The sequence below is a fragment of the Capra hircus genome, chromosome 1 (assembly GCF_001704415.2).
Source record: "Capra hircus breed San Clemente chromosome 1, ASM170441v1, whole genome shotgun sequence".
Classification (NCBI taxonomy): Eukaryota; Metazoa; Chordata; class Mammalia; order Artiodactyla; family Bovidae; genus Capra; species Capra hircus.
Genome location: NC_030808.1, coordinates 53,064,857 through 53,084,811, shown reverse-complemented (window position 1 = coordinate 53,084,811; position 19,955 = coordinate 53,064,857). Strand labels below are relative to the sequence as shown.

General features: G+C 38.7%; 1 protein-coding gene across 1 annotated transcript in view; it reads left to right on the top strand.

Moving 5' to 3' along the window:
- Positions 1 to 19,955, top strand: part of MYH15 (myosin heavy chain 15) — a 139,306-nt gene that overhangs the window by 40,362 nt on the left and 78,989 nt on the right. The window contains exons 14-20 of the mRNA XM_018050029.1: positions 3,194 to 3,373; positions 4,469 to 4,601; positions 8,173 to 8,240; positions 9,049 to 9,136; positions 12,681 to 12,798; positions 13,702 to 13,825; positions 16,491 to 16,627. Of these exons, the coding sequence (XP_017905518.1) occupies positions 3,194 to 3,373; positions 4,469 to 4,601; positions 8,173 to 8,240; positions 9,049 to 9,136; positions 12,681 to 12,798; positions 13,702 to 13,825; positions 16,491 to 16,627 (848 nt within the window). The remainder of the gene's footprint in view (positions 1 to 3,193; positions 3,374 to 4,468; positions 4,602 to 8,172; positions 8,241 to 9,048; positions 9,137 to 12,680; positions 12,799 to 13,701; positions 13,826 to 16,490; positions 16,628 to 19,955) is intronic.

Below are 19,955 nucleotides of genomic sequence, written 5' to 3'. Positions count from 1 at the left end.
CAAGTGAGAAACAGAGGCCTTGAATCAGGATAGCGGAAATGGAAATAGCAAGAAAGTGACAGATGTAAAAGAGAGGAGGGCTGAATTGATAATATTTGAAGAGGGAGAGGTTATAGCATTAATGTTCAGAGTCAGGGCAACTGACTCAGACCATTTACTGTGCAATAGAGGACAATTGATGCTATGAGGCAGAACATAATTACTTCTTTCCCTGACCTATTTGAAGATTAATTTGCTAGAGGGCCTCATGTTTATTAGAAGTTTTATACTTCCTAAGCATTGGAGAAATGGAGAAGACCCTGAAGAAATAGAGCTTTTCCCTCCTCAGTGGTTTAATTGTTACATTTTGAGCTGTGATATCTACTTGCTTTGCATAAAGCATCCGTTCATCCCCAAACGGAAGATGGCTTCATTTGAGTCCCAGGGACATGGCAGTCCTCATATATGGGAGGTGGCTCTGCTGGAGATGGGCTGCTGCTTGCTGTGAGGCTTTGGCATGTCCTTCTTGTTAACATAAACTATCATGAACCAACATGAACTAACATGAACTATCCCAGGACGATTCATTCTAGTTTTCCTAAAAGGTTGACTATTTCTGTGGCAGGAAAATATGCAATACGAAATGGAGTCCACACCTCCAAGACTTGGTGACTCGACTATTTAGTGTTATCAGATTTTCCTTCCTTCTTGTTCCTTTCCACATTTATCATTTTGTCAAGAACCCACCAGGTCAATGCTGCCAGGAGCAAGCCTTTGCATATTTGCTCACTGCATCATTCCCCACTTGGATACTTGGGAGGGAAGAAGACATCTTCCCTGCTGGAGTACAAGAGTTGTACAGTATGTGCCAGATGTCCAAGAGTTGTTGATGGAATGTCGTTGAATGCATTTGCTGTACAATGCAGGTTCTAAGTCTATGAAATTAGACAAAAGAGGTAGAAGACCATAATCCATGCATTAGAACAATAGACTCAGGTGGATCAAAACCATGTTCTTCAAGTATCTAATCATCCAAGTTAGACCCATTCGTATGGCTCCAGTGGCATAATTTCAAACAAAGGATTTTAAACTACAAACAATTTTCTTCTTGTATATCACCCAGCCAGAGCCTTAACTCGATGTTGGTGTGTTCTCTTTCCATGAAAATATTAAAGCCTAAGCTAGCCTACTTTTTAGAGGGAAATTGTAAAAGGAATTCAATGAGCTTTTAGGTGGGTTGGGCGAGAACTGTAAGGTCTCTCCCACATCTGAGAGTTTGTGGTTCTTGGGTAGAATGGGTTGGTAGAGAATCACGAAATTTATGTTGTTGGGCCAAGGGATCATGGTTTTATCTTGGAACTCTCATGACATTTTCTGTTGCTTTAGAGTCTGCTTATTTATTATTATCTGCATGTCTTGTCTGTCCAGTTAGATGCTCTACAGCCAGAGCCCACATCTGATTTTCCTGTTTTAACTGGAAGTGTTTAGTACAGTGATTTGCTCATAGAAGGCATTTCAAAAATATTTGTGGAGATAAACGAACATATAAACACACAAGTAGATTTGCAAATATAAGAATCCTTGATCTTTCCCTTTCCAAAGCTGTTTTTTCCCTATATGTACCCTATGTTAGTGAATGGCAACATCCACTACCCATTTGTTCAAACCAAAACCGCAGTCAGCCTTCCTCTTTCTACTACACCCCACATTCTATCCATCAGCAAGTTATGACCCAGCTCCACGTGTTAGTTCAGTACATTCAGTCTCCGCGTCATGTTTCAGTAACAGTTCACAGTCTCCAACACTATCACTTGTTTAGATCAGGGGTCAGCAAATCGCAGCCCTGCAGGCCAAATCCAGCCTGTAGCCTGTTTTTGGAAACAAAGTTTGAATGCAACATCATCACACTCGTTTTATTTACATATTGTCAATTGCTGCTTTCAGGACTGAAATGGCTGAGTTGATGGCAGGGAGCAGCAGAGACTCTATGGCCCACAAAGTCTAAGAGCTTTACTGTAAGGCCCTTAAGAGACAAAGGTTGCTGACTGGGTCCTCGATTTCCTATCACATATCCTTTCTTATCTGCTTTTTCAGATCAGTTCAGTTCAGTTCAGTCGCTCAGTCATGTCTGACTCTTTGCAACCCCATGAACTGCGGCACGCCAGGCCTCCCTGTTCATCACCAGCTCCCAGAGTTCACTCAGACTCACGTCCATCGAGTCGGTGATGCCATCCAGCCATCTCATCCTCTGTCGTCCCCTTCTCCTCCTGCCCCCAATCCCTCCCAGCATCAGAGTCTTTTCCAATGAGTCAGTTCTTCGCATGAGGTGGCCAAAGTACTGGAGTTTCAGCTTTAGCATTATTCCTTCCAAATAACACCCAGGACTGATCTCCTTTAGGATGGACTGGTTGGATCTCAAACCATTTTTAGCTCACTGGCTTTCCAATAGAGACCACAGTCAGTGTTGGCCAATAGGCTTTTCTTTGCCAATCAAAGCAAATAATCCTTTTTAAGCATTAATTAAATCATAATCACTTTATTGTAAAACATCTCCAAAGGCCTCTCATTTTAAAATAAAATCCAAATGTCCTACCATGGCCTGGAAAGCCTCTAGGCTCCAGTACTGCATCCCTCTCTTTCCACACGCTATCTCTGACTAGTTCTGCTCAGTCCACATTTGTCTTTGGCAGGACCTCAAACTTGCTAAGAGTGTTCCTGCTTCAGGGCCTCTGCACTCTTCATTTTTCTGCCCAGAATACTTGTATACATGTCTTCTCAGGATTTGCTCTTCTCATTCAGAAGGTTTTACTGAACTCTCCTACTAAAAGAGTTCTCACATAGCCTCTGTCATTCTCTCTCTCTTTACTTTGCATGATTTCTTCAGGGTGCTTATAGCAAACTAAATTATTTATTTAGTGTTTATCTGTCTATTGCCGGTCAGCTCCACTAAAAGGTAAACACCTCGAGGACAGATACTTTGTGTATGTGGCTCATGACTACATTGACAGCTCCTGCTGGTATCTAGTACCTAATAGATATTTAATAAATATTTGTTGAATGGATGAAGGTCTAGTTATATGTAGTGAAGATCCCTTGTCAACTAATTAGGTTTGTGGGGAAGAATTTACACTCATCCCCTAGTGAAAATACTGTTTATTAGTATTTTTGTTTTGTTTTGTTTTTTCATCTACTGTTCATCTGTATCTCCAAGCAGCCAATGGGCATCTTTTCCATCCTTGAAGAAGAATGTATGTTTCATCAGGCTACAGATGTGACTTTCAAGACCAAACTTTTCGACAACCATTTTGGAAAGTCGGTTCATTTCCAGAAGCCCAAGGCTGACAATAAGGAGAAATATGAAGCTCACTTTGAACTTGTCCATTATGCAGGAGTGGTAAGTTACTTCTAGACCCTCAGCCCTGAATTATCTTGCCTCTATTTCAAATGTACTCAGCCCAGATCTTTAGATAATATATAAGTAAATATATCTGTAAAGTTTAGATTAAATGAAGAGATGAACAAAATAAATCTCAGTTCCCCAAAAAAGTTTGTGTAGACTTTTAGTACTTAGGAAATGAAATACCATACTATAATAACAGAGGTCAAAATTTTCAAAAGTAGACTCTCTCACCCAATTCAAAGTAAGACAGTTTCAGAAAGTCTCAGAGACCATCAAAGGCATGGGCTTTTCCTTATTCATCCTTTCTTTCAACTGCACATTGTGTGAATGAGTGATTTCAACTGATCTTTTTACTGAAGTTTTTTTTTTTCATTCTCTCATAAAGAGTCACTATGAGGTAATAGTCTCTAAACTATGACCAACAAAGATTCCTAATGCCCCTCACTCCCTCACCTCATTTCCCCACTGGGGGTATATGTGTGTGTGTGTGTTCACATACGTGTGTGTGCGTGTGCTCTTTCATTCTGCTTTTATGATTCTGGTCAGTGATTCTGGGTGGAACAAAGAGAACTGATAAAGGATAAAATAATACTAGACCTAAAAACGACCTGCCAATTATACCTAGATATGTTTGTAACTCTCTGATATCCTTGAATATTAATTACAATAATATTTACAGTGAAATGCTATAGCATTTATGGAGTGCTCACCTTGTGTCAGAGGCAGTTGTTTTATTCCATCTACTTTTGCCTATATGAAGGAGGGCTGATGTGAATTTTTTGTCCTGGAAACACCATCTATTTCTTCCACCCACTCTGGTTTAGTGTTCCTCTCCCTCCCTGCTTCTTCCCTCTCGCTCCCGCTCCCTTCCTCTCTCTTCCTTTTTTTCCACAATGTAAATGGTAAAGCCTGAGAAGCTCTTTGGGTTGCACACAGGTTTCTGGAGTATTTATTCAGTACTGTTACATTAAACTGATTTAAATTCAAATGACGTACACAATGTATGATTTTTTAAAAAGAATTACATAATTTGCTAAGGAACTTATGCATTCTCCTTTTTTGTTACGTGAACTACATACCTTTCCAAAGGTGCCTTATAACATCAGTGGCTGGCTTGAAAAGAACAAAGACTTTCTTAATGAAACAGTGGTGGCTATATTTCAGAAGTCATCCAACAGACTCCTGGCAAATCTTTTTGAAAATTACATCAGTACCAACACTGGTGAGTCAGACATTCTTCCTCAATTTTTCAGCCTTAGAATGGAGCCCACGTCTGCCTCAGCGCTTATAAAGATCCTGGCTTCTTTCCTGAGAGATGTGTGTCTGCTCCCGTGGCCTGAGTCGTCCCCTCTTATTAGCCTTTCCATCCTCAGGCTGGTGGTTCTTCGGGGAAATGGTGCTCTAAGGTAGATAGATTTCAAGGAGAGTGCTCCAGCCTGCTTTTATCTTCTACTCAACCAAGTTGCAAAGAGAGAGAGCAGCAAACCATGTTTTGATGAATGATTTTGGGGAAATAACAGGCTCCTTTAATACATATCCCCCAAATATCTTGGAATTCTCCTTCACAGTGCTTTTATACTGCAGTAATGGAATTTTTATGAGCTTCTTGAGGGCAGAGATTATGTCTCACTTGTTCAAGTGTGGCCTCAAGCATGTAACAGATGCCTGTTTAGCAGGCACTCCATAAATACTTGTTGACCAACTAATAACTAATCTTGTTTAGTAGTTTGTAATTTACAAAGCAGGGCCCCCCAGGTAGCTCAGTGGTAAAGAATGTGCCTGCCAACGCAGGAGACATGGGTTCAATCCCTGGGCTGGGAAGATCCCTTGGAGAAGGAAATGGCAACCCACTCTAGTATTCTTGCCTGGAAAATCCTATGGATGGAGGAGCCTGGCAGATTGCTGTTCATGGTGTTGCAAAAGAATTTGACATGACTTAGTGACTAAACAACAAACAACAGCAGTTTCCAAACACTTCTAGATACGTTATCTTACTCAATCCTTGTCATGACTCTTTCCAGGAAATCTCTCCCTATCTTACAGGAACAAGTACAGAAGAATTAAATAGCACCCTCAGATCTCACAAATCTACTTTGAAAGATAAACCCAGGCATATTAAAATTTTTAAGAGTTTATTTGAGCAAAAAGCTATTTGAATTGGGCAGCACCAAACCAGAATGGGTTAAGGGCATTCCATTCACAGGAGCTCAAGGAGAGACTTGTATAGAGAAAAGGTGGAAGCAAAGTGAGGAAACTAGTGATTAGCTGTATCTAAAGCCCACGTGGCTGTTTGTGATTGGTTGTCCTTAATTTCAGTTTTGTAACCTTGAGACTTTTAGAGACATAGAGTTTGGTTGGCTTACACAGGCTGCCACAGCATTGGAGCCACCTCAGTCTGACAGCCTGCTTGCTTCATTGATTTAACACTATTAAATGGCAAAGCTGAGGTCAGAGACAGAACTTGTGCTTACTAGCTTCATGCTTATTTCACTCTCACTGTCTTCTGGAAACAAAGAAAACAGAGAGATGGACAGACTCCCTGGACTCAGGATCTGATTCAGACCTCTGCAGTGTAACACGAAGCTTTTGAGGACACAAAGCCCAGGTTGCTGCCATCAGCCTCACATCTGGACTGCTGCCTGCTGCAGGGGAAAGTGCACCATGGTTCATAGCAAAGGTCCAAATTGGCAGCCCCTGAGCAGAACCTAGAATTCAAACATGGTTGGTCTACACTGGTTTAAAAAAATCAGATGTACACATTTGTATTTCCTTTTTCCTTTGAAAAATGGAAATTATGGGAAAATAAAAAATCTGGCCAACCTCGTTTTAGATGCTCTTGTGAAAAAAGAATTGATGCTTTTGAGCTGTGATGTTGAAGACTCTTGAGAGTCGCTTGGGCTGCAAGGAGATCGAACCAGTCAATCCTAAAGGAAATCAACCCTGAATATTCATTAGAAGGACTGATGCTGAAGCTGAAGCTCCAATACTTTGGCCACCTGATGTGAAGAGTCAACCAATTAGAAAAGACCCTGATGCTGGGAAAGACTGAAGGCAGGAGGAGAAGGGGACAACAGAGGACAAGATGGTTGGATGGCATCACCAACTCGACGGACATGAGTTTGTACAAGCGCCGGGAGATGGTGGAGGACAGGGAAGCCTGGTGTGGTGCAGTCCATGGGGTCGCAGAGAGTCAGACAACTGCGTGACTGAACAGCAACAACAACAAAATCTGGCCAACCTGATTTCAAATGCCCTGTGGCAGTGGGGCAAAGTGTTCTTTAAGTGTGGTGTGTCCTCTCACTTTCTGACATTCTCACCCTCCTGTTGTCTTACTCCGAGCTTCAGTAGGTGTCCCCTGTCACCTGTTTTGGGACTCCTGATCAACTTAGTCAGGGAATGGAGAAATTTAGCACTTCCCGGCTCTGAAAGCACATGATGACGTAATTTAGGAGCATGTCTGAAGTCCCATGGGCCCACCTCAAGAGGAGACTGAGAAATGGCAGCGATGGTATTTGGACCCTGAAAATCTTCAGGCAGTACATTTGCCTGATTCTAATAGCTTCTGAAGTACCCCTGAGAAGTTTGATAAATAGTGACCATGTAAATATATGGCTCCCAGATGAGTAACTCTCTGATCATAAGAAATCAGAGAGTGGTTTGAGAGAGGAAATTATCTTCTGACTCTTCAGGGTGTGCTGTGTTCTTTTGAACTAGAAGAGAAGACTTGTCCAGAATATTCTTTTTCATAATTCTTTTAGGACCCTGGAAAACACTTGCCTCCAAGTTTCTGATTCATCCAAACACTGAATTACTCATGATAACCATACTTTCTTCTGGAGAATCTGAGTACTGTAAACCAGCTACAATTCTTTAAAACAATAAATGGGAGGTAGTAGTGTTCCCTTTCCCTGGATAAAAAGTGGAAGTACGAAGAAGTCAAGTGATTCCCTTAGAGGGCATGGAGCATGTCAAGAGGACGTCAGTGATTAAATTCTGATCCTTGCCTCGGCAATTTCATCAGTTTTTTATGTTGTTAGCTGGCCCATTTTTTCCAGATTGCCTATGGGTTTTGTACCTCTTAATGAATTAGCACTACATAAATGTTTGTAAAGCAGTTTGGCTTAGCATAGATTTGTTTGCTTCAAGAAAATGGGGATGGATTGTTTTTTATAAATTACAAAAATAATGCATGAGTGTTGCCCCAAAGACAATATGGAGAAACTAAAAAGAGGAAAATAAAGATTACCTATAATGTCACAGAGAGAGATAACAATGGCTAACATTTTAGTATACACTGTACCCAACATTTTTTATGTATATAGTCAGCCATAATACAGCTACACTTACATATACATATATATATACACTTAGGATCATAATATACAGATATTTTGTAACCTAATTTTTCCTCTCAAAATAAACCCTAGAATTCTTCCCAGATCAGTAATATGGATCTGCATCATCATTTTAAAAGATCACAGTGTTTCATTGTATGCATATTCTTTTTTTATACTTCAACTAGCCAATCTCTTATTGTTGACATTTTAATTTTTGCTTAATATTTTTGTAATGACTAAACAATGCTTCAGTGAGTATCTTTGCACAGTTGCCTGATATTTCTTTGAGAAAAAGCACAAGAAATAGACTTTTGTGTTGAGACATAAATATTTTTAAAGCTTTTGTAGACATTGCCTTATTACTTCTAGAACTTTGGCACATTTATGCTTTCATCACCAGGGTTTGATAATGTGACAAAAAAGAGCCTTTTTAATACTTTTTTCTTCTTTTTTTAGCTCTACAGTTTGGGGAGAAGAAACGCAAGAAAGGAGCTTCGTTTCAAATGGTTGCATCTCTGCATAAAGTAATTTTTAATTGTATCTATTCATATATTAGCTACTTCACAATCTGCATATATTACTTATTTGTAATTTTACATCTTCCTATGAGGATAAAGTATCAAAAGTTAACCAAGTTGGAAAAGTTGAATATTATCTTGGTATTTATGGATTTTAGTGGACAATGTTTATCTCCTCCTTAGATCTCATTTATCAACCTGCCACTCATCTTACCACTGATGAAAGTATAGGCTCATAACAACTCACAGTTGCCAGAATGGAAAGCTAAGTAATCTCCTTTCCTGCCCCTCCAGACTTTGGTCCCTCCCTTGCCTCACGGAGATACCAACTGTAGTATAATTGGTGCATTTATGCTCAGAGCTTTTGTAGGACTCAGGCTAAACTGAGTCCATGCCATTGCTTTTTTCTTCCCCAGCCCTGCTTGGCTTCCCTCCTTCTCCAGATAAATCTCTTGAACCAGAAGCTCCATCTCAGATTCTGCTTCCAGATGAAGATAAAATTTTTACAGATAGAAACTTGAGAAACAATTCTTTCTTCAAGTTATTTTACTGCCCTTCCATAAATTATTGCTACCAAATTGCTACCAAACAGGTAGATATGATTCACAACAGAACAGTTAGATAAATATTGACTTCTCATAGGAAGGAAATAATGTACTTTGGTAAGCAGGGAAAAATGTTGAATTCATTATTTCTTTGTTGGTTTGTATCTGGTTTTAAGATTAAGTTGATCATCATGGAGACTCTTGTGAGGTGGATTGGTCTTTTTAGTGATTTCTAAGTGATTTTGTGTTGGTTATGTTCTCCATTTTAGGAAAACCTAAATAAATTAATGACTAACCTGAAATCAACTGCACCTCATTTTGTGAGATGCATAAATCCCAATGTGAACAAAACCCCAGGTAAGTAGATTTCTTGTAATCTACACTAGGAAATTCTTTTGATTTAAGCTATGTTGAACATCTTTCAAAGAAGCATTCACCAGTCTCTTTTATATAAGGGTAGATTTTAATAAAGAAAACTAAAATAAGTTAAAAGTGAGTTTTTCAAAACTTCCTCAAGATTGCCTTTGAATTAAGATTCAGGTGGATATGCAGAAGGATTTCACAAAGCAGACTCAGTTGGGTAACATTAGAATACTTAATATTATCATTTAAATTCCTCCTGGAATTTCATGCTAAAATGTGGATGAGCTTCTATGCCATTGTCTACAAGGGCAAAGTATAAAAAAAAGGGATTGAATAATCAGTTGGGGGATTAAGGTGGATATTTCAGCAAAAAGGAAATCATTTGGTCTAAATTATCTAAATTGACCATAAAGAGAGATTCTAAATCCATTTCTAATTGTTAAGAACTCCCTGTAGTCTTGCCTTATCATATTACTATCTTCCCTCTCCTTAATAGTACCCATCTCTTTAGTTATGTACTCCGGGGCAGTAGATACTTTTTTAAAAATGTTCTATTTTTTTCTTCTATTTTACTGAGATATAATTAACATGCAGCGCCTACAAATTTAAAGTATACAGCATAATGGTTTGCCTTGTATACATCATGAAATGATTATAGGTTTAATTAACATCCATCATCTCTTATACATTCAAAACAAAGAGAAAAAAATTTCTTGTGATGAGAACTCTTAGGATTTACTCTCTTAATAATTTTTGGTATACCATACTGCAATGTTAACTATAGTCATCATGGTGCACATTACACCCCTAAGACTTATTTATCTTAAAAATGGAAGCTCACACCTTTTGATGACCTTTCATCCAATTTCCCCTCCCCTACCCCACTTCCAGTAACCACAAAATTGAATCTCTTTTTTTATACATTTGTTTGTTTGTATTTTTTAAGATTTCATGTATAAGTGAGTGATATTTTCACCATAAGCTTCTTTGCTATTAACATCTTTACACAAGCATTTTTGCAGCAAACTTTCACCTACAGAACCAATTAGCCATCAAGCAATTTTGTCATAAAAGATAAAACAACAACAACAAAAAAGAGGGACATTAAAATAATATAATTAAACATGAAAAATGACTAACAAAATTAAAAACACTTTATTGTGAAATATGGAATCTTTGAATGTACTTAAAATGTGTACAGACCCATGGTGACACTGCGCACATGACTGATTTTACTTTGCGGGTTGACCCTAACCATTTATCTTCCAAGTCTTTGTTCATAGTTCATTAGACATTTTTTCTGGCTTATTGATTCACCTTTTTGTTCTGCACTACACTTTCTATTTTTTGCAAAAATTTCTTGCCTCAGTGAGAGAGCTGTCACTAAATACAAGTACTAAAATAGATGTTTGTAACTGAGCTTTGTGTCATGTTGTGAAAGCTTTCCACACTGCTATTTGTTCTTGGCATATGGTCACATGTCTGTTGGTAGATGTTCCAAGTTCTATGGAAAATGTGGGTTCAACTCTGCACTGTGGAGGCCCTTGGCCTCTTTCAGATTCATGTAATATGAGAATGAGAGTACTGCGTCAATGGAGAAATGAAACCAAACTGTCAGTCAGTTGAAACCAGTTATTTTATCTTTTATGGCAAAATTGCTGCATGGCCAATTAGTTGTGCAATGAAAACACTAGTGGCAAGAATGCTTTCAGGAAAGACATTTAGGATGAAAATATCTAGAATCATAAATGAGATCGTATGGTATTTGTCTTTCTCTGGCTTATTTTGTTTAGCATAATGACCTCAAGGTCCTTTTATGTTTTCATACATGGGAGGATATCTTCCTTTTATATGGCTGAATAACATTCCATTATACATATATACCACATCTCTTTTAGCTGTTCATCCATCAGTGGACACTTAGATCATTTCCATTTCTTGGCTTTTGTAGTGGACACTTTTTAATGAATGGATAGTGCTGGGGTGGGGGTGATGAGAAAGATAGGTGGTGGTGAATTATTTATGTTTTAATTAACAAAGCAAAGTTTCTACAGATATTAATTACAGGGATTGCTTTCCTTACTTCTTGGATTTGAAGATTCCCAGCCTTCTCTTGAATTACTGGCTTTTATGGAGCTTGGTCGGAGGCTGTCAGCCTCGAAGCTGTGTATGTGACAAGCAGTTACTATCTTCAGAGCACTAATCATCCTTGGATTAGGTAGCCAAATGTTGCTGATCCTGATTTCTGAGGTTCTGTAAAACCTTGCATTTTTATTAACATCCTGTAATTAAGACCCCAATCTTGACAGTCTGTGACCTGTTTGGGGAAAGTGTGATGCTAAACAGTGATGCTGCAGTTTGAGTTTTTGCAATGCAAACACTTCATGTTCATTCACGCTGTATGTTTTTTGCCTTATTGTTTCTCATCAGCTGGGTTTCTGAATGCATCTAGGGACACTGCTTCCATCCAGCAAGGAATCTAATTAGCTGCCTCTATTTTGAAGCAAATCTGTTACCTATTAGAGTTGCCTCCCATCGAGCCAGCTCTGATATCAGCAGGTTTTTTTTTTTTTTTAATTCTGAAGACAAAGTCATAAGAAAAGCTTCATGATCTAATCAGAACAGTTCTTCATATGTCCTTAAAGGGAATAAGCATGCTTGATGCTATTGTGTCACAGAACTCGGCTTTCGCTCCTTCTCACAGATGATCTGTTTCTGTCTGTGACAGGGATGGGAGTACAGGACTATGGATATATGTCCTACCGTTTATTTCTGTGACCCTGGGCAGAAGCAAAAAATCATCTCTTTCCCATTTTCCTTATAACATTCTAGCAGGTCTTTGTTAGGAGAGTGCCATTTGGCTTCTTCCAGATGCCTTACTGAGAGCCAGATACAATGGCTTATTGGTTGGCTTTTCAAAGGCTTCTATCAGAGACTGCAGCTGCAGCTCTAGTGGGCTTCATCTCAGGAACAAAGGGGTACTAGGAGAAGGCTTATACTTTAGAACACAACTTAAGTTTTCTCAAGATCACCAGAAGAGAATGTAGGCTGGGTGTGGCCAGTTCTTCCCAAATGTGAAACAGTAAACATAATTTTGTGGCTGTGCTTACCTTCCCCTTTATTTGCATTCTCCCTTTTTGTAATTCCTTCCCCTTCCTACTTGGAGGTGCCAGTTCTCTTTTGTGTTTTATCCCCACTATATCCCCCACTATAGTTGATTTTTGACTGGCAAATGGATGTCATACCAGCCATTTACATTAGGAGAAAAATGTATTTTTTCACCTTCTAGGAGTATTTGCTTATATAATCTTGACTAAGTGTGAACTAAAGGATTCATCCCAGGTAAATCCTACTTAGAGACTCCTACATTGTAGGTGGGGACTTTGAGAGCCATCAGGCTGACAGTGAATGACTCCTTTTAACTATCATGCAGAGAACAGCAGATTCAGACTCTTTTAACCCAAGATGCAGCAGCTAGGACAAAATCTAGGGTAACCATCATTTTGGACATGGACTCACAGTGAACCTCCTTCTTCAGGTGTAATGGACCCTTATTTGGTTCTACAGCAGCTGCGCTGTAATGGTGTCGTAGAAGGGATCAGGATATGCCGTGAAGGTTTTCCACACCGACTGCTGTATGCTGATTTTAAGCAAAGGTAAACATACATCCTGGGATTCGAGAAGCCTGGAGCATTTCTCTTTCCCCCCTCTCTTTCTAAGTACTTAGGCATGCATTGTTTGTTGGTGGATATCCTCCAGACGACAGATCGATGTGTTTTGGTGGTGGTGAGATATATGATGACAGAGTTCCATTATTATTTCCCCTTAAATCCAACATCCATGTAGCTGTAATATCCTTAAATCTCTATTACTGGATAATAGACCCACATATAGAAGAAATATATAGAGAAGAACGATACAGAGGCTGGATTGAATCTCTGCAATGTTGTTGGTACTTAATCGTAGCTGCCATCCAAGCGGGCTGTTTCTTTCCTAGCAGAGCCTGTGAAAGGCAGGAAGCCAGCAGGGTATGCGGCAGGAGGCAAGACAGGCATTTTTACTTTCTATTTCCTGAATTCTGAAAGTGTCAATTATAAGTCATCAAGCTAATTTGAGCGAAGTAGAGTAGAGTAGAAAGAGTACCTGTGTCAGTATTAAGAAGCATATTTCTAGCTCTCCAGCAACTCACCATTAGGATGAGGGAATCCTGGAAAAGTTCTTTAATGTCTCTGCTTCTCAGTGTCCTTATCTGTACTTAGAGACACTTAAGCCTGTCTCTTTGTCTTTCCTCTGATCCCTACTCCACTCTCTCCCTCCTTCCTCTTGAGCATAAAATCAAGTGAGGTGGTCTTGACAGCACAATGAAAAGTATAAACTATTATACCAAAGGAAAGAATTATTGCTTGTATCCTATTATTATTGCCAAGAGTTTTGTGAAAATTGAACATATTGATAGGAGAGGTGGAAGTTTATATATATATACACTTTCCTTTGCCTTACTTGTCCAAATTATTCTTTATTTGCACCCCTGACCTGGATTTGTTTTTTACTTAAATTAGGTACTACATTCTGAACCCAAGGGTGTTTCCAAAGAGCAAATTTGCAAGCAACAGAAAAGCAGCTGAAGAATTACTTGACTCCTTAGAGACAGACCATACCCAGTACCGCTTTGGAATCACTAAGGTAACCAGAGAACCACAAAGAATGCATTTGGAAAAGAGTGGGAGGAAAGTCTGTATATCTTAAAATACCCATGAAAATGCAATTATAAGGCTTTTACAGTTCTTGTGACCACAAATAATACAAACAGAACTCTGTTGAGAGTGAAAACTTTGGCTTTGTTGAGAGAGAAAATTTGAAAGTCAATGCTCTTTGAAACTTAGCCTTGATTACATTTTTTGCTCTATCATGTATATATATATATTTTTTTTTAATTGGAGGATAATTGCTTTACAATATTGTGTTGGTTTCTGCCATATATCAACATGAATTGGCCATCGGTATATGCATGAGATGGTTAGATAGTATCACTCAATGGACATGAATTTGAGCAAACTCTGGGAGATAGTAAAGGACAGGGGAGCCTGGTGTGCTACAAGTCCATGGGGTTGCAAAGAGTCAGACACGACTTAGTGACTGAACACACACATATATACGTCCCCTCCTTCTTGAACCTCTCTCCTGCCTCCTACTCCATCCCACCCTTCTAGGCTGTCGTAGAGAAATATTTCCTTGTGTACAACTTCTTTATTTACCTCTCTGTCAATGGACATCTAGGTTGCTTCCATGTTTTAGCTATTGTAAATAGTACTGCAATGAACATTGGGATACATGTGTCTTTTTCAATTATGGTTTTCTTAGGGAATATGCCCAGTAGTGGGATTGCTGGGCTATATGATAATTTTATTTCTAGTTTTTTAAGGAATCTCCATACTGTTCTCCATAGTGGCTGTATCAATTTGCATTCCTACCCCAAAAGATGACTCCCTTTTCTCCATACCCTTTCCAGCATTTATTGTTTGTAGATTCTTAATGATGGCCTTGATTATATTTATTAATACATCTTCATAATTACTTATCTAAGCAAGTTTGTGCTTAAAATATCACATTGAGTGATATTCATAAAATAATGAATCAAATTTAGGGTGATAAAAATTGTTTATACACATCAGAGCTAGACAAAATTGAATCACCTTACTGGAGATAACTGCCTGTCTGCATGTGAACGGATTCATCCATAAGAACCTTTCAGGAAATTCATTCTGAAAGACTGTCTGAGTAACTAAAAACAGTAAGATCAACCCTACTATCCAAAAAGTTAGTCCAAAGCTAACTTCCTTAAATGTGATTCGCTAAATTCTGCTTCATCTTGGAGATTCTGGCACGATCCACATGTTTTGGGAAACCTCTATCACATTTGGTTTTCACCTGACAGTATCAGGTTGTTTCTAATGATATCCATGTGTTAAGTTGCTTTAATCATGTTTAACTCTTGCGACCCCATGGCCTGTAGGCCGCCAGCCTTCTCTGTCCGTGAAATTCTCCAGGCAAGAACACTGGAGTGGGTTGCCATTTCCTTCTGGGGATCTTCCTGACCCAGGGATCAAACCCAAGTCTCCTGTGTCTCCTGAATTGCAGGCAGATTCTTTACTGCTGAGCCGCTGGGGAAGCCATATAAGGGCCAGATTACTTAAAGGAGAATTGCAGGATGTATGATAGAGAGCTTACAGAAAGAGAACTCTGTTGGACATGCTTATAAAATGTTACTCAACTCCTACCTTTTGAGTACCTGTTTCTGCTGATTTTCACTCCTGGTACCTTGCTTCCTTGTATGTTTAGTTATTTTTGTTGTGTACCACTTACCTAGGCTAGGACTATTACGAGTTGAGGGGCTTCCCAGGTAGCACTAGTGATAACGAATCCAGCTGCCAATGCAGAAGACTTGAGTTTGGTCCCTGGGTTGGGAAGATCCCTTGGGGAAGGGCATGGCTACCCACTCCAATATTTTTGCCTAGAGAATGCTATGGACAGAGAAGCGTGGTGGTCCATAGGGTCACAAAGAATCACACAACATGAATTGAGAGAGCCTCCTAAAGCACAAAATCTGAGGCAGCACTCACTCGTAGGGTGGTATAAGTACTGACTTGTACAACCCTGAAAGTGAATGCTTCCTTAAAATTTGTGCTTTAAGTACCTCGCTCACCTCATCTTGACCCTTACTAATGATTCTTTAAAAAAAAAAATTGTGTGTATATTTTTTTATTGTCTAAGATGAAGGTGACTTTCTCTAGAGCAGTGGTCAGCAAACTATGGCCTAAGGGCCATATCAAAGGCCTATTTTTTATATGGCCCCCTTGCTAAAAATGATTTGGCATTTTTAAAGAGGAAGAAAAATAAACGAAGAGGAGGAGGCACAGGTAGAGGAGGTGGGGAGGAGGGAGGGAGTGGTGTGGGAGTAGAGGTTCTACAGAGACTGAGTGTGGCCTGCAAAGCCTAAAAATTTTCACTATCTGGCACTTTACAGATAAAGTGTGCAGACCCCTGCCTGGGCCTAGCTTAAAGTTAAAACCAAGTTCCTTAAACAACCTAGACATAGCTAATAGATCAGGAGGAAGAGAGTCTAAGTTCTTAAGGAACTAATACAACCACAGGATTAAATGAAGTTTTTTGCTTTGGCAAGCTTTAGGTTTATAAAACCAAACTTTCTAGAATTTACATTTTGCACATTATGAAAAATTAACAAGAAATAGAACTGATCATCAAATACATCAGTTGCTTATATGGCCATTCAGTAGACATTTACTGAATGCCCACTAGGACTGGAACTGACATTTGCCATTTCTTTTAGGTGCTTTTAAAAGCTGGTTTTCTGGGCAAACTGGAAGCCATGAGAGACGAGAGATTATCAAAAGTCTTCACATTGTTCCAAGCCAGAGTACGGGGAAAACTGACGCAAATGAAATTCCAAAGGATCCTGGAAGAGAGGTATGATATCCAACCCTGCACCCCCACTGCTAGAGCAACAGTGTGCCTCAGTCTAGGCGACTTCTCACTGCTTTATAATGAGTCAGGGTAAAGAGCTCTGCCACCTTTGCTTGGTCTGGGACTTAATGTGAAATTTTTAAAATTATGGAACACCAAACGGAGCACAAACAGCTTTTATTTCCCTAACTAAGAATAAACATAATTCAGATATTTCTTGCATTGCTTCCAGTCTTCCCTTTGGAGGGATTCTTTATAGTTGGCAAAGTCTGGCTCTCTGAGAGTGGTGTGACTCATAATTCAAAACAGAAGCAGACCTACAAGGGCTGGCAGGCATCTCACAGCCAACTCTGTGGGGAAATCTGCTGTAAAGTAGGTAGGTTTTCTGACCACTTTACAGCATCCCCTGGGTCAGAAACTGACTCTTGGTGACATGTAACCATAACTCTCTTACTTCAATTCGGGCAGGTTCATTAGGGACATTTATCACCACCTCTGGACACTGAGTGTAGGTTTTATTAATCCTTTAATAGAATTATGGAAAAGCAAGCTCAAAACAAAGGAATTTTGAGCAAGGGGTTCTGTGGTTGTCATATTCGCTTTTTACTGTAGATAGGTCCACAGGTCTTGGTATGATCTGCATACTTGAAAGTTGTTAATTCCTTCTGTTTCCCCAAAGAAGAGAGAAACCGTTACATTATCACAGATATCAGAGAGACATCTCCTAAGAGTTTTCCATGACTCCCATATAGTATCCAACATGGTATGGGAGTTTATGAGAGTTCAGGGATCAGGAGATATGACTTCTGTGACAGGTTTTGTAAACGTGTATGAGACTCTTAATTTTCTCAGTTCACCTCCTTCATCTCTAAAATGAGGTATTTACTATCCATCCTGTCTAATTGACTTTAGACATTTAAAGAATGACTTTAAAAGAATTATTATGAAATATTTCAAACACATACAATAGAGAAAATACTATAATGTGTACTCATGGAGCTATCATCAAAGTATATCAATTCCGAACATTTTCTCTGCAACTCTTCACAAAATAATTAAATAATAAATTAATAGACAAAGTAGAAGCCTTTCATGTGTTTCTTCCTTGATCCAGGTCCTATTCCTAGCTCCCCAGATCCTGAATTTGTGTTTGTCACTGTTTCATTCATGTTTCACATATAAAACAGAAAAACATATAACATTTTTCTGTAGTTACTCACAATATATTCTGAAAAATAAATAAACAGACACAGTTGAAGTCCCTTGTGTATTTCTCCCTTGATCCAAGTTCTACAGAGATATGCAGATATCCTTAAAACGTTACATGATTCTGCAAGTTTTTAGTCTCCATGGAAACACTGTGTGTGTGTTATCTTAAAATTTGTTCTTTACACTCAGTACTAGTTTTGGAAGTAGTTGATATTGATAAATCCATGATAGATTATTGATCTTAACTGTTGGACAGTATTCTGTTGCATGAATATACTACAATTTATTTATTGACTTGCCAGCTCAAGTAAACTTATTTGTTATGTTTTATATTACAAACAATTCTGCAGTGATATTTTTGTAAATGTCTCCCCTGGCACATATGCAAGAGTTTCTTGAGGGTGGTGGTGATGGTGGTAGTGGTGGTGGTTTAGTCACTAAGTTGTGTCCGACTCTTGTGACCCCATGGATAGTAACTCACCAGGCTCCTCTGTCCATGAGGTTCTCCAGGTAAGAATACTGGAGTGGGTTGCCATTTCCTTCTACAGGGGATCTTCCCAACCCAGGAATCAAACCTGGATCTCCTGCATTGCAGGCAGATTCTTTCCCTTATAAGGGAAGCCCTTCTTGAGGGTAGTGTGACTCAAAATGCTGGTGCAATGGCTGATAGTATGTAGGTAGCAGTTGGCCAAGGCTCACACTTTGAGTGGCGTTTCTCTAGGTATGAATTATAATATTAGGTTTTAGGCTATACACATTTCCAGCTTTATGAGATGTTGCCAAAATGCTTTTCATTTTACTCTTTACCAGAAGTTTATGGAAGTCCCATGACTCTATATCCTCACCAACTTGTGGCATTTCAATTTCAAAGACTTTTGCCAGACTGAGTCATATTTCTAACTTTGGGGGAAGATATAATTTTCCTCAATATCATGTTTTCCATTTTTTTTTGTAGATATGAAATGTTATATAGAGGACATTTGTGCCATCTTATGTTGTTAATCATGTTTACCAAGAAATGATTAAATTCTTTTTTTGCATCTATGAAATAATTATATGGTTGGGCTTCCCAGGTGGCACTAGTGGTAAAGAACCAGCTTGCCAATGCAGGAGACACCAGAGACATGGGTTTGATCCCTGAGTCAGGAAGATCCCATGGAGGGTGGAATGGCAATCCCCTCCAGTTTTCATGCCTGGAGAATCTCAAGGAGAGAGGAGCCTGGTGTACTGCAGTCCATGGGGTCGTAAAGAGTCAGACACGACTGAGCAACTAACACTTTCACTTTCACTCTTTCTCCATTAACTCATAAATGTGTTAAGTTAAATTAATAGATTAAAAAGTGTTAAACCCACTCTGTTTATGAAATATGATCTTTTTCATACATTGTAGGATTGGTTATAACATTATAGTATTCCTGCATCAATGTTCATGAATAAGTTTGGCCTGTAATTGTTTCCCCTGCTTTTATCTGACTTTTAATCAAAGTTACCTTAATCTCATAAAAGAATTAGGCAGTGTTTCCTCTTTTCAAACCATGAAATGATTTATTTTGATTATTTATTTTTGAGTTTTTTGTAAAATTTGCCTATAAAACCATCCAGATCTGGTATTTCTTTCATGATAGATTTTACAGATTTGATTTAATTTATTTAATAGTTATAAGCCTATTGAGATTTTGTTTTAGATCAGTTTAGATCAATTTCTCTAGAAAAAGAAATTTTACATTTTTTAAAAATCTTCCAATTTGCTAGATTATAATTTTTAATCTCTGTCATATCTACAATTATGTTTCTAGAACATAATCATAGATTATTATATTCTTAGGATTCTTAGGTATTACCATTCCTAATACTATTTGTGCTCTTTATTTTTCTTGATTATTCATGTCTGATGTTTATTTAATTAGATTATTTAAATTTAAGTGAAAGTCTCTCAATCATGTCCAACTCTTTGCAACCCCATGGATTATACAGTCCATGGAATTCTCCAGGCTAGAATACTGGAGTGGGTAGCCTTTCCCTTCTCCAGAGGATCTTCCCAACCCAGGGAATGAACCAAGGTCTCCCAGATTGCAGGCAGATTTTTTACCAGCTAAGCCACAAGGGAAGAAAATAAAAATTT